At 38.6% G+C, this 24,056-nt stretch overlaps 2 protein-coding genes across 4 annotated transcripts; one reads left to right on the plus strand and one right to left on the minus strand.

The window, feature by feature from the left end:
* Positions 1-708: 708 nt before the first annotated feature.
* Positions 709-7,063, minus strand: LOC102791994 (myelin-associated glycoprotein-like). Of its 2 annotated transcripts, XM_006794751.2 has the most exons (14): positions 6,989-7,063; positions 6,046-6,153; positions 4,761-4,837; positions 4,271-4,666; positions 3,882-4,175; positions 3,413-3,512; positions 3,183-3,218; positions 3,070-3,102; positions 1,914-1,952; positions 1,659-1,682; positions 1,439-1,474; positions 1,292-1,363; positions 1,144-1,171; positions 709-1,052 (listed from the first exon to the last, which is right to left on the minus strand). In XM_006794751.2, exons 3-14 carry the CDS (start codon positions 4,804-4,806, stop codon positions 990-992), a joined length of 1,167 nt encoding a protein of 388 aa, XP_006794814.2. In that variant the 5' UTR covers positions 4,807-4,837; positions 6,046-6,153; positions 6,989-7,063; the 3' UTR covers positions 709-989. The 2 variants fall into 2 exon arrangements, with proteins under 2 accessions (XP_006794814.2, XP_087703879.1); XM_087847753.1 differs by lacking the exon at positions 6,989-7,063 and having other exon boundaries at positions 6,046-6,253.
* An 11,864-nt stretch (positions 7,064-18,927) lies between these two features.
* On the plus strand, positions 18,928-22,503 carry LOC102791713 (myelin-associated glycoprotein-like). 2 transcript variants are annotated; one of them, XM_087848119.1, is made up of 7 exons: positions 18,928-18,999; positions 19,808-19,874; positions 19,957-20,364; positions 20,465-20,758; positions 20,903-21,002; positions 21,114-21,149; positions 21,244-21,280. In XM_087848119.1, the coding sequence occupies exons 2-7, from the start codon at positions 19,829-19,831 to the stop codon at positions 21,278-21,280; spliced, it is 921 nt and encodes a 306-aa protein (XP_087704245.1). In that variant the 5' UTR covers positions 18,928-18,999; positions 19,808-19,828. The 2 variants fall into 2 exon arrangements, with proteins under 2 accessions (XP_087704245.1, XP_087704246.1); XM_087848120.1 differs by lacking the exons at positions 21,114-21,149; positions 21,244-21,280 and adding an exon at positions 21,625-22,503.
* The last annotated feature ends 1,553 nt before the right edge of the window (positions 22,504-24,056 follow it).

Below are 24,056 nucleotides of genomic sequence, written 5' to 3' on the forward strand. Positions count from 1 at the left end.
GTAATTTATAAGTTACACTTTTAAACTCTTCAGGGTGATAAGTATGACTTGTCTTTGTGAAACTTGTCAGTCCAACTTCTTGAGTAACTTGAGGAACTTCTCATAATTGTTGGAGGAAGTGGCTAATTTTATGCTTGCACTGAAGGAACTGAGAGAGATCATAATTTTTTAGAAGTCAGTTTTGTTTTCTTTGTGCAGATGCATGGTGGTGCTGGTGTTTGTGGTTGTGGTGGGGTGGGGTGTGGTGGGTGAACCTTACATTTGTTAGTTATCTTGTCACAACACTGCCCAGAGTAAGACAAAAAAAAAAACCCCACCCTAACTGTTAGACAAATATAGCACTGGAGCCAGCAGCTGTTTAGTTTAGCTTAACTTAGTTTGGAAATTGTTTGGGGGGGGTTAGTTGATACAATCTGCATTTTAATCTCTAAGATTTGATTCTAATTTTAACATTCACTCCTCTCTTAGGCTGTTTGATTCGTTCTTTGACATTTTCACCAAGGCATTCAATATCTCTTGTTTTAGCCAACTGTTGTTTATTAATTTTCTCTATGCTCCCTTCTATGTGCACATTAAAAGAATTATAAAATCTAGGTAATTTAATATGAAATCATGGTGAAATTACATCATATATACAAAAGCAGTGATGATTTAAAAAGGGACTCCCTCAGCCAAACCCTGGGGCCAAACAAAACAGCATTCAAGTCATTTAAAAAAAAGGTTCATGTTGATTTATTCAGCCAAAACATGAGTAGCATTTTTACAAATATTATTTTGCAGAATTATGGATACAAGCATTTGTTACACCACACAAACATAAATTACAGGATTATAGTAATTAATGGACAGAAGACATCATCACAAGAAACATGCACGAGAAATCCCAAGGATAAGTGATCATAAAGAGTGCACATAGATTTGTTTTATACTTATTTAAATTTATTAGAACATTAATTGCTGGCTTTTATTCTTCTTTTTTTGTTTGTTTTTCAGATGTTTCCATAGATGTTGAGGTCTGCAGTATTAATGTAGTCATCACCTTCATCAGGGTCCTGTGAGAGATGAAGTTTGTTAGTGTCACAGATATTGATAGCATCAGTGAACTTAATTATGAGGAACATATGGATGGCAAATTAACAATACCTCTTTGTAATTGTAAGATTTGGGCTGGCTAAGAGCCATTAGCAACAGCAGCAATACAGAGGAGACATAGGAAAAATAACATTAGAACAATGCAAATGAACACCTGCAGTTTACCACATGGTTAATTCAGGGGGAGGAAGATGAGTACCTTTTGGGAGATGGGAAACGAGGTTTTGTGACTTTCTGGTTATCACAGGATTTCGAATTCACATTGTTTGGACTGCACAACAATTAGACAGTCAGAAAAACAAATACAATAGACAAATTCTTCTTTAAGAACTTAGAGCATATTTACCTATGACCAAAATCTACTATGTCCCCTTTAGGCCTTCTGTTGAAAAATACAAATAAATTATATATCTATATCTATATCTCTCTATATATGTGTATATATATATATATATATATATATATATATATATATATATATATATATATATATGTACATATATATATACCGCTTATAAAAGAAGCTGACAAGACTGGCCACTATAAATGTTTTTTTCACACCCTACCTTGAAAATCTGCTCCAAATAGACCTTGTACGCAAAAAAGAGGAAGAGAAACAGGCATGTTTTAAGAAACATAAATAGAAGTGTAGATTTGATCAAAAATGAGAGAAGGCTTCGGACTTCTGCACAGACATGCAAATTACAGTGAGGCCAAACATCTGCAGCATTTTACAGAACTGTGGAAGGGGTTGTACAGAACTACACACTAAGAATATCTACTGCATTCAGAGAACTAAAGTTCATTAGAATTACTCTTGCCTTTGATCCGAACGAGATGGTCCTGCTCCAGAACGAATCCTGGAGATTCCACGAATTAAATTATTCGTTAATTCAGTTAACAGTTACAACATGAAAAAGAAATATGGTTAAGTGTTTATCCTCTTGACACCCAGAAGAAAAAATCTTTGATATTTACATTATTTTTAGATAATTTAACTATTGTGGTTGAAAGGAACATGTTATATATTGCTACATATTTTTACTTTTTTTTTCTTCAAAATTATGATTTTTATTTTTATTTTGTTCCCTGTACTAGACATAAAGTTCATTCTGCATGCCAAACACTCACTTCAACCTGGGTTGTTAAGTCATGTCACCCATGGCACTAACAATGACCATGGATGGTGTGACAGAGGGCTGAGTGAGGCAGAAGAAGAGTCATCCTAGTCATCCAGATGAGGTGGTGGAAGGACAAATAACAGAGCAAAAAGATAAAAGCTCAGAGAGCGACATACAGCTTCTAAGGAGGGACAAAATGATGACACCTGATGTCCATTATTGATGAGAAGTATTATTACTCTGAAGTGGTGGGATTTTGTTTCTCAGCTACCACAGAGGTCGCCTCTATGAAGGGAATCAACCATCTGTGGCCTTAGCGGGGGTGTAACGTATGAATTTGCATTCAGAGGTCTACATTAAACCATGTTTTACTATAGATGCTGGGTGCAATTATATTGTTCCTAAACAAAAGCTAATATGTCTTGCTCTGAGGTTTCACCTTCCTGCTATAATGTTTGGCCTTTCTCTGCCTCATTTCATTAAAGCTCCAAGTTTGACTCCCCTTCCACAATTTTGAGTAAAATCCTTTTGACTTTTTTTTACCAACAGAATCATAATATCTGCAGAAATGGTCCTTTACATAGAGGTCTCAGGCTCATGTCCTCCACAGATGACAAAAGTGGTTCTTTGGGTCTTAGGAGGATGACTTACTCAGGAATGTGGCACGCGTTTGTTTCTCTCGTTTGTTTCTCTTTGTAACGTACTAATGAGCTAAGCAAAAAAGCTAAGCTAAGCATGTGATTTTATATGACAAAAATGCAAGACACATTAAGCCTTTTAAAAAAAAACAACACTGGAGGGTAAGGGCAGCTGTTTTTTTCCTCTATTTCCTCTCCCACAAATACTATTTTCTCACCTGCGAGACATCCTCGACAGCCGATTCCACATGCTAAAAATTGGGGAAAACTACATTATAATAATGAAAGAATACATTTGAAATCATTTAAAATCACTGTGTTGTTTTTTTACCTGCCATCTCGACTTTGAAGCTCTTCAATGCGTTTCCTTTAACAAAAAAAGTTGTTTATTAGGAAGCACGCAAATTAAGATGCTGTGCACAAAAAGTTAAATTCCATAATTGTTTTAAATTAGAACTGAAGACATGCCTTATAAATATAAAATACTTATTTTTCCTCAAGGTGTTTTGCCTATCAGATATCTGCTGTCAGTTAAGATCGACATGACATTGTATTACTCACTTGTATTTTTTAGTCATGAAAATGCAGACGAGTACAAAGGCCACAGTGGTACCAATCCCCACCACAGAGGGAATGATGATGTGATTATAGTTCTCTACACCTGAAAAAAATAGTCGTGTTAGTGCCCTTCTTTTTTGCTGCAACAGTAGAAATGAGACTACCCATATGGAAAAGATATGTATAAATCTTATGAAGTTTTTATCTGTCTTGTATGAAACTTGTATGAAAAGCATACAAGAGTGAAAACACATATAAGATCCCTTGAAAAATTATATAATGAAACTTGTATGTTTTGTATACTTACTAAAAAAATATATGAAAGTAATGAGAAAGTGGCCACTTTCATGAGTAAATCATATATGTTTTTACTATTTCTTTTCCATATGGGTAAAACTAGTTTTAATTTTAAAGCAGAGTATAACTTCTATTCAACATTACAAAATTCAACAACTAATTAAAAATATCTCACGTTTTACATGGAGTGTGAAAGTTTCAGGTGATGTTTGCCCTCCATTAAATTCAGCAGTGCAGGTTATCTCGCTGTTGTCATCCTTCTCCTCAGGAATGAATGTCAGGATGGACTGTGTCTCCCAGTTTCCATGTTTAATATCTTTATGATGCACAATGACCTTTGTACTATCCAGATTCCATGTGAGTTTAGGAACATGAGTGGGGCAGGTGTGGATGACTGAACAGGTGACAGTGTAGGGCTCTCCTTGAGTGGCTGTCTTTGGTTGGATCAATGTAGGCTTTGGAGGCTCAGCTGAAAATGAAAAAGTCAGACATAAAGTAGGAGGCAAAGTGATTTAACAGAATACTGGTATAGATGTTTGAAGTCATGGAAAGTTGGTGACATACTGATCATGTTCAACTCAACGCAGTCTTCAACAAAGGAGAACATGTCCTTGGTGGGGTCATTGTTTTCTGTTCGCACTAGTTCAACCCGGAAACAGAAAGGGCCGTTGTCATGATCTTTAACTCCAGTTATTTCTAAGGTGCAGTTGTTCTGACCCAGCTCTCCCACCAGCCTTGTTCGGCCCTTAAAGCTGTCCTTAATCAGTGTATAATCCTCTTGATAGATGTTTATTTTTTTGTCATTTTTTTCATGCCAGATTCCTCTGAGTCTGGACGTGGGAAGGTTTCCTCCAGTATGGGAGAATAAACATGGTACCACAACACAGGATCCAACCAGAGCATCAATGCTTTTTACAACAGTGGCCTTCCATTCATCACTTGACACGGAGTTACAGATGGCTGAAAGAGAATTTTGAAAATAACAAGGAAATTATTTAATTATACACATTAAGCATAAAGAGACTGGAAATAAATAGCTGACCAGTGATGTTACCTGCAAAAAGCAGACAGAATCCCATCATAATTTTCTGCTTGGCCATTCTTCTCTAATGTTGGGATGTTTGATTGAGACTAAAGAAATCAAAACACTACATTTTATCATCATAACCAAAATAAACCACGGCTGTCAAAGTGGATGTTCAAACAGCTTTAATGCCAATAGACATTTATTTATAATTATTTATACCAATTTTTATCTGACAAATACGAGCCATCACAGTAGAAAAGGGATTTCCCCTCTGTGTAATGTAAATAAAGTATATTTCACAAATAAATAATGGCATTATTTTAGTAAAAGTATCATATATTGCTTATATGTATGTGTGTAATTTAAACAAATGGGTAAAACGGACAATACCAAAAATACAGCCATGGAACAAAACCTTCAAGCAACACTAGAGGGCGTACCCTTCATTATTTAGAATCCAATGTTAAAATTTTATTTAATTTTTTAAATAAATTTCTGAATGGAAGAATAGAATGTCAGTCTTGTGTAGATTTGAAGAATAAAAGATATTGTGTATCACTCTTTGTGCCAGTTGGCTATTTTAATTTTGTGCACATACTCATCCAAGTCAGAGTTTTCTTTTTAATTTTCTCTTAAAAACCTTTGCAGGATGGCTGCGGTTTCTTTTGGATCACAATCATGTTAGACATTTTTTTCTGAAGCGTCTTGAGACTGACATTAATGTTCCACTCAGCATTTGGGAATACAACATTTCAATAGTACTGACAACTATGAATGCCATGTCTTCGCATAATGCCTCTCCTATCGAGTTTTCACCTGAGGTTGAAAACCCCAAGGAGTGACTGACAAACGTGTTAGCAAACATAGTGGATATTTCACTTTCTAGCCAAGCAATTTTCTGCTGTTCATTAGGCTTCTTTTCATGTTCATTTTAAATTAGTTTTTCTTTTTTGGTCTTAATAGTGTTAAGGTTAATCAATTTTGATTACACACAATATACACTAATATTTAACTTTCTAAATAATTTTTAACATTTTTGTGACACAGTAGTGTAGTCATATTTATTGTATAATGTTTATACACTCTGCTGTACTGTATATGTTATCACTACAATTACCCCAAATCTTTACGAAAACCCCCCAAAACAAAAACAAACCCCATAACAGCTAAGGTGCATTATTTTGATTTCAAAGGTATGGTAAAACCTATAAAATGAACACAAAAATCTACTGAATGTTTATCAAATCTAAGTACTAGTGTCACCACACACAGGTGTATAATATTGTAAAGGATGACTTTTTTTTTCACCTACCTGATAAAGCTGCTGCCTGGCTGATCTGAGACGCAAAATTCACTCAGTACTCTTTCTTGAGAATAATGATGAGCTAATCTGGTCTGATGATGATTAGCACTGGATTCCCTGTCAAATGGAAAAAAGGGGAAAAGAAAAGAAGAAGAAACCAAACGACCAGAATAGAAAACAAAGTCAGTTTATTTCTCTATGTAGAAAAAAAACCCCTGAAAGCAGATATCGAGGTGGTAGCAACAGATTTGTCTGTGCAGATTGCTGGGAGGGGTCTCTGTTGTTCTGTGTCTTCCATATTTGGGTGCATTTTGTTTTACTATTAGATACTCTGACCTAGTTACCCACTCTGACCTCTGGGGGCAACACAAAAAACTGCAGGCTAATTGAGACACGGTCAAAATGTACTCATACAGTCACTATAGAAAATAATAAATTCAGACAGAGTTCAGAAAGGGTGCCTAACAGGTGTATTCAATAAAGATTTAAAGTTGTCCAGTCAGAGAAAATGTGCCCAAACAAAGGTCCAGAATATTCTACTGTTTCACCTGCATTATGATTCAATGCAGTATATTTTGAGGTAGTAATGGTGTTAGTAATAGTAGTAATCGTTGAATCCATGTCTTTATTTATTCAACATCTGGCTGCCAAGTCAAAGAAAGAAACTACAATTCAATAACAATTTAAATAACATTTATCATTTAATTTATATGAACTGGAGGGTTATTTGATAAAATGATAATAATAATAATAATAATAATAATAATAATGTACCTTTTGCATTCAAAAGTAAAATATAGAACTTTTGAGAAAGTTGTCTTCAAATAAATCACTTAATAAACAAGACATAAGGAAAAGTTGTAGTTTCAGTTTCCCTCTTTTCTTCTTTTTCCTCAACTAAACTTCAAATGTAACAATCTCACAAAAACATTTAACCTCTTATATCACTTACTACTTCAGAATTCCTTGTCTCGTCTCCTTGATGGCACTTCGACTCTGAAGGAATGACTTGATTCGCTGGGTAGCGTCATGTGTGATAAGTTCAAAACGTGACTGTTCTGTGGCTTTAATGTGGATGTGTGCTTGCATTGACTACCATAAAGACAGCAAAGCTGTGCAGAATGAAATAACCTTACCGTAATAATAAAAACAGATGTGCAGAGTAAAACTGGATCAAAATCTCATAATAAGTCAGTTTATGGATCTGCCTGTTGGTGACTTAAGGCTAAGACTCAGTTTTTTCTCCATTTGTGCATTATGTTGTTTAGAAGGCGATGATCACAAATCCCAAGGGCTTGGCAACTGATTGTCAAACATCAGCAACACTCACTCTTGTTGTAAAGACTAAAAACATTGATGCCGTTGTCTCTCTACTTCTGTTAATATCCTTGTGAAAAGAAAAAGCCACTGTGCAAACAATTTTTTTTCAAAAGATGAATGAAATGCACACTACATGATGAATGAATGAATGAATGAAAAAAATGGAGAAAATAAAAAGATTGTGATCATCAATAACTCTTTAGCCCAGTCTGGGTCTTATTTTTCTCTCTTTCTTTTCCCTGTCAGTGGTAAACGTTTCTTCATACAGGTGCTCCTCCCCAGCGTCTCCATATGTTTGCCTGATATTCACATTCACATATTCAATGATCAGCTGGTTAACTCACCTGCTCCTCACCGGCTCATAAATTCCACTATTTAAGCACACTTCCTGTCACCATCAGTGTTGAGCAAGTTACTTAGCCACACAAATTATGTGTGCAACTCCAAAAAATAATTTCTGTCCACTATAAGACAGAGGAGAACATCACAAGCCTGATACCTGCACGCCTGCCAGCAGGAGGTGTATCACTCCTCCTGTTTTTTTCACCGGGAGACAGCGTTTACACTGCAGTCTGCCTGTAGTAACCTTTTGGCAGGAACTGTGACATTGACCAGTCACCTCATTGTTCTGACACACAAAACAAAACTATTGACTACACTACACACTAGATACACACTGCAAACACACTAAACATCACAAATCGTTCACATCTCAAAGGTCTCTCTTTCTTTAGCACGGAGGGAGGTCAGCCAACTATCGGAGTTGCAGAAAGGTACAATGAAGAAGGTGCCTAAGAAGTACAGAAAGCTGTCCATATCTGAGGCCTTGGAAACTGCCAAGCAACAACTCACAGCCTTGGCCAGCCACTTGAAGAGGTACACCAGAGAGATAGACGGCAGGAGAATAAACCAGCTGTTCTCCACGGAACCAGCCAAAGTGTACTCTCAGTGACAGGGGAACAATATGAGAACAGCACCACCAAGGCTGGAGACAGAACAATACTGGAAAAGCATATAGGAGAAGGACGCAACCCATAACAGCAATGCTCAGTGGCTAGTGGATCTGAGGGCAGACCACAGCGACCTCCCTGAACAGGGTCCAGTCTACTGGCTGAAAAAGCTGACTGCACTCCACGAGCGCCTGGCAGCACAAATGAACCAGCTGCTAGTTGATGAGAGACACCCAGAATGGCTAACCGAAGGCCGGACAGTCCTGATCCTCAAGAACCCCCAGAAGGGACCGGTCCCCTCCAACTACCGACCAATAACCTGCCTCAGCACCATGTGGAAGCTCCTGTCAGGCATCATAGCGGCTAAGATGAACAGGCACATGGGTCAATACATGAGCGGGGCACAGAAAGGTATGGGCAAGAATACCAGAGGCGCAAAACACCAGCTACTGGTAGACTGAGCAGTCAGCCGAGACTGCAAGACCAGACTGACCAACCTGTGCACTGCCTGGATTGATTACAAGAAGGCCTATGGCTCAATGCCCCACACCTGGATCCTGGAATGCCTAGAATTGTAAAAGATCAACAGGACCCTGAGAGCCTTCATCAGTAACTCAATGGGGATGTGGCGGACAATACTAGAGGCCAACTCCAAACCCATAGCACAAGTCACCATCAAGTGCGGGATCTACCAAGGAGATGCCCTGTCCCCACTGCTGTTCTGCATAGGCCTTAACCCCCTCAGTGCAATCATTGATAAGACTGGCTACGGATACCGACTACGGAATGGAGCAGTTGTCAGCCACCTCCTGTACATGGATGACATCAAGCTGTATGCCAAGAGTAAACGAGACATCGATTCACTGATCCACACCACCAGGATATACAGCAATGACATCGGAATGTCGTTCGGACTGGAGAAGTGTAGTCGGATGGTAACAAAGAGAGGGAAGGTAGTCAGAACTGAGGGGATCGAACTACCAGAAGGCAACATTGCAGACATAGAGGACAGTTACAAGTACCTGGGGATCCCGCAGGCGAATGGGAACCATGAAGAGGCCGCTAGGAAAGCTGCAACCACCAAGTACCTGCAGAGGGTCAGGCAAGTCCTGAGGAGTCAGCTGAACGGTAAGAACAAGATCCGGGCCATCAACACCTACGTCCTGCCCGTGATCAGGTACCCTGCTGGGGTAATAGGCTGGCCAAAGGAGGAGATAGAAGCCACTGACATAAAGACAAGAAAGCTCCTTACCATGCATGGAGGGTTTCACACCAAGTCCAGTATCCTGAGGCTGTACGCTAAGCGGAAGGAAGGAGGCCGGGGACTGGTGAGTGTCAGCACCACAGTCCAGGATGAGACAAGGAACATCCACGATACATCACGAAGATGGCCCCAACTGACAGCGTGCTCAGTGAATACCTCAGGCAGCAGAAACCCAAGAAAGAGGAGGAAGGCGAGGAACCATAATGGAAGGACAGGCCCATGCACGGTATGTACCACCGGCAGATAGCGGAGGTGGTACATACCGTGGCTGGACAAAGCTGGACTGAAAGATAGCACAGAGGCACTAATCATGGCAGCACAGGAACAAACACTGAGCACAAGATCCATAGAGGCTGGGGTCTATCACACCAGATAAGACCCCAGGTGCAGGCTGTGTAAAGATGCCCCAGAGACAATCCAGCACATAACAGCAGGGTGCAAGATGCTAGCAGGCAAGGCATACATGGAATGCCATAACTAAGTGGCCGGCATAGTGTACAGGAACATCTGTGCCGAGTATAACCTGGAAGTCCCGAGGTCAAAATGGGAGATGCCCCCAAGGGTGATGGCCACCACATATATTTATATATAAACATATATAAAACCCCCTTTTTTTTTTACATTAGTAATTCTTTTTGTGCATAATTTTATATTACTGTTAATAATAAATTAATTAAAGCAACAAAACTGGTTGGGAGCCGAAAGAGCCGGTTCTCCAAAAAGAGCCGGAAATCCCATCACTATTGTGAAGAGCACAACAGCTTACAATACACGTAGCTAGCTCGTACCGCTGCGACGTAAAATTTTCATAAGCTAAGATGACCTTAAAATAACGGGGCTACAAGCGGTGATGCTAACATTAGCCATGTTAGCACCTTACCTTCAACAGGTGGTCAAACTGCGTAAACAGGCACTCAGAGGTTGCGCTCTCCGTTTCGCTGCAGGGTCCCTTCATTCTTCACATATTTGTGTCGAGCCGAATGTAAATCCCGAGGCTGAACGGCCTTTGTACAAGCACACATGCTTCTTAGCAGGGTGAAGCTATGAGCTAAAAAATCCAGGCAGACAGTCTGTGTCTGTCCAACCAATCAGAGAGCTCCTTACATCCCACGGTGTGGCTAATTTGAATAGCCGCAGGATTTTTAAAATGAAGTTGTTAATCCAACAGCTAATCTAAAAGTTAATCCCTGAGCGAACAGGAAAGGGAAATGGATTTTGAAATGCAGTTTATTAAAGTGCAATTGGAAAAAGGTTTTTGAAATGAAGTTTATTAAATTGGAATTCAAAAATGTTTTTGAAATGAAGTTTTTAAAAAGTATTTTAAAAATCAGTTTATTATATTGGAATTCGAAAATGAATTTACAAATGGAGAATTTATTCTACAATTCATTATTTCAACACAGAATTCTTTATTTAGATGCATGTGGCTCTTGTGGTCCTCCATAGTAAAGCAGGAATTGTGCTTGTAGTCTGCAAAATTGGTTCAGGGAGTTGGTGCATCAGTTACATGTTGTAGTCATGTGTCTGAAATATAAGTAATTGTGTGTAAACAATTGGGAAAAACTGTAAATTGGTCATGTGATTGGTTTGCCATGACTACTTTATTCTTCCTCAGCCAATCAGCAGGACTTGTGCGATTGTTTCAGGTCTAGTTTCAGTCATTGTGCAAATGTACTGTTTATAAATCTGGAGAAACCTGCAGTCAGCTGAGACTGAAGAAGTCACTTTGATGAGTGACGAAAACGTTTCTCCCACTGAAAACGCTAAGTCCAGATGAACAGAATCAATCTTTTGGGATTTACCTGGATGATTGAGCATGCATCAAGATAAGGTTTTACTAGAGACAGACAAAATTAAGTAAACTTAACCTCGGGCATTCCCCTGGTGATTAGCCATTAGTTGTGTTTGTAACATTTTCACTTCTTATTTCTCAATGTCATTTAGCTTTTCTCAGTATTTTTTTTCGTTTCTATATTTGCAGAATTCATCTTGATGGGAAGTGACATGTTGGACTCTAAATAGGACACAGTTAAGACAGATTACACAGAAAAGCAGTTCGTGCATGATTTGGTAACCTACAAATATTAGTACAGACACAGGATTAAAAAAAACATGTGAGAGTGTTGATAAAATATGCAATGCAGCTGCTTTAAACATATACCATATGAAAAATGTGTTGTGTTTTCAGTCCGTTTGCCACAGGTGCATAAAATTAAACACATTGCCATGGGATCTTACAGGTATTTAGGAAATAGTGGCTTGTTCTAAAGAGCTCACTAAATTTTAGCTTGGCACTGTAATAGGACAACATCATTACAAGTCACTTATTTTAAGTGTTTACCAAAAGGATAACTATGCAATTTATTGTTATTTCAAGCTCAAATTCCTTGCCTTTGGCTCATTTTATGTTTAGAACAGATGCAGTAATAATATACAAACATTGTTCAGGTCTGCTGTACTCTCTGTCTGTAAAAGTGGGGAAGTGCTGTGGCCCTTCAGTCTATCCTCGTCCTGTGTGGCCTGATGTTTGTGTGTGTGGGATGACAGGTGGGTATTTGCTTGTACATGTGTATGTGTTTTCTCTGTTGCTCCTGCTTTCCCGCAAAAGGTTCCTGCACTGTTAGATTACAAGCAGCTATACCTGCCTGCACAGTTTACCCTCTGTTTTGCAGGAGGTATTCTATATTTTCCTCCTTTCTACCTTCTATTCTTGGTGCAAATCAGGGTTGAGACCCAACAAATAAATAGCTTTGCATGTGCTGCTTCTTATTTTCTTTAAGATAGCAAAAAGATTCTCTACTCAGATAATCTCAGTGATTTTAGTATAGACAAAGATTTGAAATAGGAGGAGTTCATGGAAACCTTTTTGTCTGTATTAGATAGAACAGAGGTCATCAACTTGTAGCTCACAACAGGTCACCTGCTCAACCAGGTGAGCTATAGCAGTATTGTTTAACCGAAGTCATACAGTCAGTTTAAAGACAAGGATGAGAGTGACTGCAAGTCTGCAAGGTGAGAAATATAGATGTCAAAAAGTGATGAAACTGAATGGTCTTCCCCAAGGAATGAGACATGCCACGTAATGGATTGCATTTATATAGCGCTTTTCTAGGCACCCAAAGCACTTCACAATTCCACTATTCATTCACTCTCACATTCACACACTGGTGGAGGCAAGCTACAGTTGTAGCCACAGCTGCCAGCTGTGCACCGATGGGCACATCAGTGCTTTAAATCTTTAAATCAGGTCTTTAAATCTTATTTTGAACTTTTCATCTCAGCAGCCATCTTGAAATTCATCCATGTTCCTGGGTCTACATTCTGTTCTAGATCCAATAGCAGTAAAGTATGTGCAATGTGAAGTAGATATGGGACAAACACAGCCAAGCTGTCCCTCAGTGTTGTATAGACTGGAACAAATAGACAGTTGTATAGACTATCATGGATCTGATCTGTTTCAGTGGTAAGGAAAAATCACTTTTAACCAAATGAAACCTCCAGCAGAACAAGGCTTTTGGAGTGGGCAGTCATCTGCAATGACTTGTTGGGGTGACAGAAAATAGAAGCGAACACAGGGAGAAACAGGATGAAATGCATATAGACACACTATTAGAGAAAAATAGTGAAAAGCTTATTTCAGCAGAACTACGGGATGATTCAGGGTCAGTGTTTATCAAAAATATCTGGTTCTATATACCTAAATATGCCAGACATTGATAACTGTTCTCCAAAAGGGGAAATGTTAAAAAATCGTCTTCTCATACTCATATTCATACTCTCATAACACATACATACAGGGCCTTGGGGGCGGACAAGTTATACAGCGTCCAGAGGATGGTCTGTGTATTCAAACCCACCTCTGGGGCTGGTGACCAACCCTCAATCTTAAATGCATATAGACACTGAGGGTTTTCGGGAGGAGCCGTGCTGCTCTCTGGCAGGAAGCACCATGCCCTCCTTTGTTTTAAATCCACTTTAGAACAGCACGCAGCAACACTACATATGAGCGGTCGGAGGGAAGTTTGAGGTCTTCTCTCACCCCCGTTCTCTGTTAACCGTTGGGGCTGGGGGGCTGGGAGGAGGTGTTGGTGGTCAGATTGGGGTCTGGGATGTGGGGCCTCCCTGCTACTGAAGATAAGGTGGCGGTTTGCTTGCCTCCACCCCAGGGAAAAGCGTTACATCTAGGGGTGGGTTTTAATAATCGATTCATCGATTAAAATCAATTCTGGCTTTGATAACGTGATATCGATTCATTAAAATCCTGAATCGATTTTTTAATATAAATGTATTTTGCCCAAAATTCCAGAATCTCAGGTGAAACGTCACAAAATTTTGACAACCACCAAACATTTAAAACAGTAAATGAGAGCAGGTACACGGCTTCTGCACAAAGACGTAAACACAAAGCGCGGACCCGCGGATCAGAATCAGTGAGATGTCACCTTTCTCACCTGACGGCACGGACACAGTCGGGGCTGAGAGCCAACAGCTTGCTGATTCTGATGTTTCGGTGGGTCCGCACTTTGTGTTTACGCCCTTTTTGCGCTGATTCTAAAGCTGTTAGTTTTATCTCTCTCCAAACAATATTGACTGAACCAGCAGCAAAAGAAGATCCAAACTAAGCTTCACATAAACATCGTCATGAATTCGCTCTGACTTTTGCTGTTTTGCTTCCACCACAATAAAATCACACTTCATGCACAGCTCTCTCTCTCTCTCTCTCTCTGTACTTCAAGAACAGTTTCCCGTCTATCCCCGAAATCTGTTTTCTGCATTATTCGCTTGCTTGTTACGCACAAGACTACAGTTATTTACAGCGCTGTCGGCCGGTGTTTTTTTTTCCCCTTTTACTTACTTCCGAAAAGAAAACCTAATTTCTGCCGTTCAACAGGCTTCTGAACAAATTGAAACTTTTTAAAATTATACAAAATGCAAAACTCTTAGCCATGTCTCTAATAAAACTGCTGTAACTGTAAGTTGATTAATGGTTTTCTTTCGTTTATGATGTACTGCAGAATATTTTTATAAAATCCCAGGCCAGGAAAATCACCTTCATGTTTTTCTGTGTTTTATCTTCAGCTACTTTGACACAAAGGCATCTGCTGTGATGCTTACAGCTTTGATAAAGTCTGGAAAGTGTCAGCTTCCTTTTTATAGATACAATAATATGTAAATGTACTGATCTGAATTATAATATTTCTCACTGTCTGAAGCAAAATTTCCCAGATACAAATCGAATTGAATTGAATCGTGGATCAAATCGATTCAGGATCTTGTGAATCAGAATCGAATCGATTCTAGAAATCAGTGACGATACCCAGCCCTAGTTACATCTCCTGGGTCTAGGTACAGTTTGCCCCTCTGGGGGCAGGGGTACCTGGACCTGAGATATAGAGTATGTTTTGGGGAGTGTGATTGTTGGGTACACTGTCTATTTGTGTCTGTGGTGCTCATGTATGTACCTGCTCACTCCTGGTGGCCGCTTGGTGGGGCCTGGCGTCTTTGGCCCAGCTGGGCCCCTTCTGGGGGGTGGGGCGCCCTCAGGCTTCTGGCCTCTGGACCTGGGGCTCGGTCCTCTCTGGCATAGCTGGCTGCTGGCAGAGCCCGGGGGCAGGTCACTGCAACCCCCTCTCCCAGGAGGGTGGCACGGTTGCCCCTTTGGTGGTCCTCCTTGGGTCCTTGTACTCTGGGGCCTCTGTCTGGGGCCTGGATCTCCTCCATACCTGCTTCATGCCCTGGGGGACGGGGTGTGGAGTTTGCATGTTCCCCTTGTGTTTGCGTGGGTTCTCTTCAGGTGCTCTGACCTTCCCACATTCTGAAGACATGCAGTTAGAGGGGTTATGTAATTTGGTAACTCTAAATTGCCCATAGGTGTAAGTGTGTGAATGGTTTAGCAACCTGGTTAAGAGGTTGACAATCACTTTTCACACAGGGCCATGTAGCTTTGAATTTTCTTTCCACTTAATAACAAGCTCTGTCATTTAGAAAGAGCATTTCGTAGTATTTTTGTCTAATATTTAAATATTTTTGTGGGAGAAATGTTTCATCACTCATCCAAGTGACTTCTTCAGTCTCAGCTGACTGCAGGGTTCCCCAATCTTATAAACAGTACATTTGCATAATGACTGAAACCAGCCCACTGAAGGAACAATGGGCTGGGAGGTCAGTTCCTTTATCTTAATTATGCACATTCTCATGACCATTGATCAACAACCACTGATCAATGGCCATGAGTACCATTCACAGAGAGTTGGGGAATGGCTACAATCACAGCATTGTAAGATGGCGAAAGATGTACCATTAGGCCCCCTCCTCGATTCAGAGATGGTCTTTCACTTTTCACGTAAATGGCCTCCTTGACTTCGCGCTCAAACCAGGATTACATTAACTCGGTGGACCGACACATCAAATTCACCAGGGAGGATATGAAAGTGGTAGGTTAGCCTTCTTAGACTGTGAGATTTCCATCAGTAATGGGGGACATCTAAAAGCTGACATGTACCATAAACCTACACATACGGATTAGTATTTAAGGTTTGACTCTCATCATCCACTGGAGCACAAACTGGGTGTCATTAGGACGCTACAACACAGAGCGAACACCATCCCCACTGACACAGCAGCCAGGGAGGCAGAAGAACAGCACATCAGGAAGGCCCTGAGTAAATGTGGTTATCCCAGCTGGGGGGCTTTTGTCAAAGCTGGAAAGGCACCTAAAGAAAGCTGATCCAGGAGAGAAGGACAACTGCTGCTCAAGCGAAAACCTGTAGTGATCCCATATGTGTCAGGAGTATCAGAGCAGTTGAGACGCATTTTTTCTAAACACCACATCTCTGTGGCTTTTAAACCCCAAAACACGCTGCGCCAAAAATTGGTCCAGGAAGGACAGGAAGGAACGCTGGTTTGAGCGCGGAGTCAAGGAGGCCATTTACGTGAAAAGGGAAAGACCATCTCTGAATCGAGGAGGGGGCCTAAGGGTACATCTTTCACCATCTTACATTGCTGTGATGTGCAGCCATTCCCCAACTCTCTGTGAATGGTACTCATGGCCATTGATCAGTGGTCTTTGATCAGTGGGTTTTGGTCAGTGGTTGTTGATCAATGGTCATAAGAATGTGCATAATTAAGGTTAAGGAACTGTCCTCCCAGCCCATTGTTCCTTCAGTGGGCTGGTTTCAGTCATTATGCAATGTACTGTTTATAAGATTGGGGAAACCTGCAGTCAGCTGAGACTGAAGAAGTCACTTGGATGAGTGATTAAACGTTTCTCCCACTGAAAACGTTATGTCCAGATAAACAGAATCAACCTTTGGGATTTACTTACCTGGATGATTGAGCATGCATCAAGACGAATTAGTTCTATGTGTTCCTTTTCTTTTTATGTAATATAAATACTCTATGGCAATACTGAAATAAATTAAAAGAATGAAAGAAGATTTCTTCTAGAGGTTACAAAGCTACAAAATATTTTTTTAGTGTCAGTTTATAGTCTTTCTCTGAGTGTGCACTCAGTTGCTTCAGTGTTGTGAGTATGTGACTTATGCAGTAATATATGGATTACATTTAGCATATGGGACTTTTTCATAGATGAATACCACTGTTTCTTTGGGTTGATGTGAGGACGTACAGATCTGTCTTTACTAAAAATAACAACCTTGACGTCATTCTCTCTTTGGTTAGGGTGCTGCAGCCGAAAACTGAGAGAATTTAAACCTCAGCTTTCACACCCCAGTGCATCACTGGGCTCACAGTAATTTCCCCACATGCTTCCAGAAATAGAGTGTTTATTTGTGATAACACGCTTTCTAATTTTCTGTTCTGCTTTCTCTATGGCCTTATCAAAAGCAAGCATTTAACACAACAAATGAGAAAAAATGCATAGTAAGTTATTAATACATTTTATACTATTAGTTCAGATGTTATCAAAGTTATTTTAAAATCAGATAGAAAAATTACTGTTGACCTTGTAGCAGCAGAAGAAACTCAACAAACTGTATTTAGATATGTTTAGTGGTGGATAATCTGCTGATAACAGGCAAGTTTCTCCTTTGCCTTTGAGTTAATTCCAGGTTATTTTATTTTCATCATGCATATTTTCAAAATATCATTGCACCCTCAAACGTACCTGAATGCACTCTGTTCCTTTAACTGCCCTGCTTTTGTCAGATTTTACAAATTTACCCACACAGAACATGTGCATTTATTCCACGATTAGATCTTGCACAGTGAACCAGTCACTTCCTGTGCATAGACAATGAGCTGTTAAAATCAAAAATAGCTCACTGGTTCAAATGTGCCATTTCAAAATGGCACAAAGACAAGTTAAATACAACATATATCTTTAAAGTAGACATTGAATTGAATCTAAACAAGTGAAAATGTAAGTTGCGTTTGTGTCTGTTTGACAAGTTTATTGTTTCTGGAAGTAAAATGATGATGAGTTGCTTAATTGCATTTAATTAGTAAAAATTGCACTCTGACAATTAAGTTTAGGTTCCTCAAAATGGATAGAGTTGGAATTATCAGAAACGTTTTGACTATATTATTATTATTATTATTGTTGTTGTTGTTGTTGTTATTGTTGTTGTTGTTATTGTTGTTGTTGTTCCATCCATTGGGGGATAGAGGTGGGCTGAAAACTGCACAGTTCACCCATCTATCAAAGGGCTAACATAGAGAGACAAACAGCCATTTGAGCTCACATTCACATTCACATTCACGCCTAAAGTCAATTTTAAAATCACCAATTAACTTAACATGCAGGTCTTTAGATTGTGGAAGAAAGGCGCAGAAGTCACACAGGAAACACGGAGCGCATGTCACTGTACACACAAAGGCCCTGGTCAGCCACTGGATTTGAAACTAGTGTGGTAGTATAGTGCATACCAATAACTGTCCCACCCATTATTATTTATTAATTTAGAGTTTAGTAAAACCTAGATAAGGTAAATATAAAATAAAATCCATGTGTTACATATTAAATGTAATGTGCAATATGTGGGTATCCTTATTAATTTCCGGTAATACTTCTCAGAAATGAGCCTTTGCTCCATGGCACACTGATCTATTCTCCACAGATGTTTTGGTGTTTTACAAATAAACAATATTTTGAAAAAAATATGGAATCATATTAAGATATCACTATCTTACGTGTTGTTAGTTCAACTGGGAAGAAAAAAGGGTACAGATTATTGTAGTGAGATAAAGTGCTCATGGAGAACTGAAACTAACTAACATGTCACAAAGAAAAGCATATTTTATTAAAGAAAAAACAATTAGAAGGCTGTGCTTCTGTCTGCAGTCAGAGGCAAGTGGGTGGTCCCTTTGAGGGGGATTTGAAAGTAAAAATCTGAAAGACTCAGACACAGACAACACAAGTGTTTTGTAGCCTTATATTAATCAGCCTTATATAAATCAGCCAGACAGCAGGTAAGATATTTATATGATTATATGATTATTAGATAACAAGTCTTGAAAAATAGTTCTCTGAAGGACATCTTTGGACATTGGCTAAATGGGAATTGAAAGAGGAAGGAACAAAAGAAAGCATTCAGTGTCCTTCAAGGAGCCTTGAGAACTATTGCTTAAGACTTCTTAGTGAAATAACAAGAAAGTGTGCATAAACGAGTAAAGGCTGTGTTGGAGAATAAAGGTGTTCAAACTAAATATCAACTTTAAGTTTGTTAGAATTGCAAAAACTTATTTTTGCTTTATGTGCTGTATTTCCATGTGTTGGTAAATATTTTAGTAAATATCTGCACTTATTTCTCATTTTCCTAGTAAAATATAGAGAAATGAACAGTGGCTCAAGACTGTTGTGCAATACTGTAGCTTATGTAACTTACTAAGAATTTCACAGTAATGAATGATGTCAAAGCATGCATAGAGATACTGCCAGATTTGAAGCTCTGACCTGGTCATGTCTATTTTTTTTATATATTTTATAGTCACTGAAGATTCTAAGAACCCCTGATAACTTCTTACAGTTTGATGTTAAATGGAAAAGACTTTAAATATACAAAGATAAGGAACTACTGAGGGTAGTGAGCGATTTGCTGCATACAAGTAAAAATAAAACAGGCAAAATATAAAAGACAGAGGCAAGGCAGTGATAAAATACAGAGAGTATATATAGTAATACATATGAAAATCTTAATTATTTGAATTTCATATGAGTATATTTTTCAAGTTGCTTCATTTTTGACAGCTAATTTGTTCAGTTCATTTATTTTTCCAGTGTGTTACACAAAGGAGAAGCATGGACAAAGAGGCAAAGTTTATGATAACTTGTCTGATTTCTACAGGTAATGAGCCAGCTTTTTATTTACAATTGTTTTATAAGTGCTCTATACCTTTATAAGTGACATTCGCTTAATTCTCTTTCAGTCATCTGTAGTTCCGCGTCCAGTGCTGAATGGAAGGCCAATGTTGTAAAAAGCATTGACGCTCTGGTTGAATCCTGTGTTGTGGTACCATGTTCATTCTCCCATACTGGAGGAAACCTGCCCACGTCCAGACTCAGAGCAATGTGGCACTATAAAGGAAAAACACCAGATACTAAAGGAAACAACATCTTTCATAGTGATGCTACACTGATTAAGGACAACTTTAAGCGCCGAACAAAGATGTTGGGAGAGCTGGGCCAGAACAACTGCACCTTAGAAATAACTGGAGTTAAAGATCATGACAATGGCCCTTTCTGTTTCAGAGTTGAACTAGTAAAAGGAGAAGACAATGAACCCACAACGGACATGTTCTCCTTTGTTGAAGACTGCGTCGAGTTGAACATGATCAGTATGTCACCGACTTTCCACCTTCCAATTCCAAATATCTATACCAGTTTTCTGTTAAATCACTTTGCCTCTTACTGTATGTCTGCCTTTTTCATCTTCAGCTGACCCTGCAGAGCCTACATTGATTCAGCCAATGGCAGCCACTCAAGGAGAGCCCTACACTGTCATCTGTTCAGTCATGCACACCTGTCCAACCCATGTACCTACACTTACATGGAACTGGAAGAAAGAAAGGATCATTGTGTACCATAGACTAATTCATTCTGGCAACTGGGAGACACAGTCCATCCTGACATTTATTCCTGAGGAGAAGGATGACAACAGAGAGCTGACATGCACAGCTGATTTTAATGGAGGGCAAACATCCTCCTCAAAATTCACACTGAATGTAAAACGTGAGATCCTTTCAGTTCTTCACTTCTAATATGTTGGTTCACCTTAACTTTGCATGATTAGGAAAATGTTAACATCACTGTTAAAAGTATCTTTCAATGACTGTATGCATTCTTAATGATGTCATAAATTCTGTCTATTTCCAGGTATTGAGAACTATAATCTCATCATCATTCCTGCTGTAGTGGGGATTGGTACAGCTCTACTCTTTGGCATCTTCTGCATTTTCATGGCAAAAAAATACAAGTGAGTCATTTTATAGAGAATCAAGCTTTCTGTTAACAAGGAGGAGACATTTTTCCTCTCATCAGTTCTACAGTACGCTCTTTAATATAAGTTTTTTTTGTTCTGTTTAAGAAACCGCATTGCAGAGCTTCAAAATCAAGAAGGAACGTAAGTAGAAAAATATTCTGGATGAGATGCAGTTGGTTTCTGAGACTGTCATCATATATGATAACAATATAATGATTGTTTTTATTTATCACAGCATGTGGAACAGGCTTTCCAGATTATCTCGCAGGTGAGAAAAAAATGTTTCTTTTCTTTTGTTTTTACAGTTTGGAGCATTAAATACACATGTATCTTTTTTTTTAAATTACAAAATCTTTGGAATTGTACATCCACACACATCTTCAAGATTACATTTCTAATTAAATTAAATCATTCAAGCCATTCTGATTAAAGGCCAAAGGGATTTTTGGTTTTTGGTTCTCCACTTACTTCACCACTAACTTTCCGTGCACAAATGCCTCAATGGTCTCACAGTCATTTCAAGCAACAGGGCAGATTTGTTTTTCTTTGTTGTTTTTGATACTAAATTTAAAATGATATCTCATTTTCTGTTCTTGTTTGTCTGTGGTTTCATCAGGGGAAGACGCTGAAGGTGAGATATGAAAAATGAATGCTTCTTTAAGACACATTTATTATGTTATTGCTTAATTACTTATGTTATTACTCTTGAATTTCATTTCTCTTGAAGTTAAAGCTCTTTTCAGCATTATTTACAGTCCTGATTTCATCATATTTTTTTAAAATTATAAAAATTAAATGCAAGTAAAATAGTCTGATCATAAGAGTCGAATTAGGTTTGCAGGAGTCCTCTTCGCAGTGGTTGATTTCACTTCCCCTTCATTTTAAAAAGTCTTAGAAACTGATGTAGAGTTAGAGACACATTATGCATTTTGTTTTTCTTCTTAGTTGTTTTTCACTTTTGAAAGTTCCTTGTGTCTCATGCTTTGTTATTCCTCACATCTTTGAAGGCTTCCAGCCTACTGTATCAAAGGACAGAAACAGAATAGTCCTGTTCCCTTCTGTGTCTGTATCTTGTTCCTTTGCTTGAACTTAAAATCGCACATATATACTTCAAACCTGTATTTTCTTATTTTTCAGACAATGAAATGAAATCAAGAAGGGGACCAAATGCAAATGGTTACATTCTGCTTTCCATTTGCATATCAGCTTCAGGAAAATATGTTAGAAAAATGTTTAAAAAAAAAAAAACACACAAAAATGTAATATAAAAAGGCTTTTTCTTCAGCAGATAGCTTCTACCCTTTTTTATTAACTAGTATGATCCTTTCTCTTTGTATTCATGCTTGAAAGGATGCGCTATCATGTGATAGATGATTTATACCAGAAATGTTAACTGAGCATGTAGCAATGTAAGCCCACCACTTCCTGTTTTCTAAACAGATGTATCAATACTGTAAGCCTATTTTTCAAGAATAAATCTTCTTTTGTCTTGAGACTGAATTCATTGTTTGAACCATAAAGACCTTCAGTATTCAGTAAAATTTTAATTTAATTTACTCTCCTGGATCACTGAAAGTACTTTATACAACATGACTTACACACCCATTCACACCCATTCGCGCAAACAACTTCTTCTAAGTGCTTTCTGTCTAGCATTCACACACATTCATACTCCATTTCATTAATGAATATAATTAAGGGGAAATTATGAAAAATGTTGGGAAACAAAGACACTCTAAAGTTAAAGATGGATTTTAATTCTAATTGTAGAGCTATTTAAAGCTTTTAAAGAGAATCAAAATGTGATCTGTCATATTTTAAGACGAACAGTAATAACTAATTTTAATGTGGAGATTTTGATCAGCACATGAGATTGAAAAGAAGATACTCAGTTGTGAAGAGGGGAGGGTTACTGAAAAAAGGCCCTGTGATGCCACTACATCACAAGACAGAGACAATTGTTTGTCTCACTATAAGTCTGTGTGTGTCAACTTGTGTGGAGGAAGTGAGATTACTATAAAAATCTGATGTATTTAAAGATCATCTGTAGTCTTAACAGAGTCGTGAGTAATGGAAAACTAACTACTTGAAACTCAAACCTTAAACTATTTAGACTGTAGTTACTTCATTATTGGTTGATCAGTGTTACCTGTATACAGACCCTCTGCAGAATACTCATGATAAAACGTGCTCATGCTTTATATTCTGAGTGATGACATTACTCGAGTTTTGTTAAAACCTTTCTGAAAAATTGATACTCATGGTAGTTTATAAACACTTATAATGTTTATAAAAATTTGAATTTACTTTGATGAAAAGTTGATTCTGTTCATCTGAATGCAGCGTTTTCGGTGTCAGAAACTTTTCATCACTCATCCAAGTGACTTCTTCAGTCTCAGTGGACTGCATGTTTCCCCAACCTTATAAACCAGACGTCTCAAACTGCAATCCTCGAGGGCCTTGAAACATTTTTCCACGTGTCCTTGTTGCAACACACCTGAATACAATTAGTAGGTCATTAGCAAGAGTATAGAACTTGATTGCATGCTGAAGTGGCAACCCCTAACCCTACTCAAGTAAATTTAAGTAAATGTAGGTGTTTAGAAAAAAGTACTTCTTAAAGTACTTTTATTGCAGTACTTTTATAACATGTTCATTCATTCATGAGCTGCTTTAACATGAATCAAATGGCTAAATTGCCACCTCACCATACAGTCAAGTTCTATACTCTTGCTAATGACCTACTAATTGTATTCAGGTGTGTTGCAACAGGGACACATGGAAAGGTCTGAGGACGAGGACTGCAGTTTGAGACTCCTGTTATAAATAGTACGTTTGCACAATAACTCAATAACACAATCATTAATATGCAAATTGTCATGACCATTGATCAACAACTGCTTGTGATCGGTTCATCAGCAACAGGTGAGTATGATCATCAGCAGGTGTGGCTGTCTCCAGAGAGGGAACCTCTCAGACCCCAGCGCTGTACAAAACCTAGGACACAGGCAAACACAGAAACACACATAAAAGGGAGAGAGAGACAGG

Source organism: Neolamprologus brichardi, chromosome 11, assembly GCF_056152115.1.
Source record: "Neolamprologus brichardi isolate AB-2024 chromosome 11, ASM5615211v1, whole genome shotgun sequence".
NCBI lineage: Eukaryota > Metazoa > Chordata > Actinopteri > Cichliformes > Cichlidae > Neolamprologus > Neolamprologus brichardi.

Excerpts from the sequence above, each read along its gene's own strand:
- LOC102791713 (XM_087848119.1), top strand. The coding sequence starts at position 19,829 with ATGGACAAAGAGGCAAAGTTTATGATAACTTGTCTGATTTCTACAG. Across the intron at positions 19,875-19,956 it reads AACTTGTCTGATTTCTACAG|TCATCTGTAGTTCCGCGTCC; the intron begins GTAATGAGCCAG and ends ATTCTCTTTCAG. Across the intron at positions 21,003-21,113 it reads TTCATGGCAAAAAAATACAA|AAACCGCATTGCAGAGCTTC; the intron begins GTGAGTCATTTT and ends GTTCTGTTTAAG.
- LOC102791994 (XM_006794751.2), bottom strand. The coding sequence starts at position 4,806 with ATGGCCAAGCAGAAAATTATGATGGGATTCTGTCTGCTTTTTGCAG. Across the intron at positions 3,219-3,412 it reads TTCATGACTAAAAAATACAA|GAAACGCATTGAAGAGCTTC; the intron begins GTGAGTAATACA and ends TTTTTGTTAAAG. Across the intron at positions 1,953-3,069 it reads CTGTCGAGGATGTCTCGCAG|GATTCGTTCTGGAGCAGGAC; the intron begins GTGAGAAAATAG and ends TGGAATCTCCAG.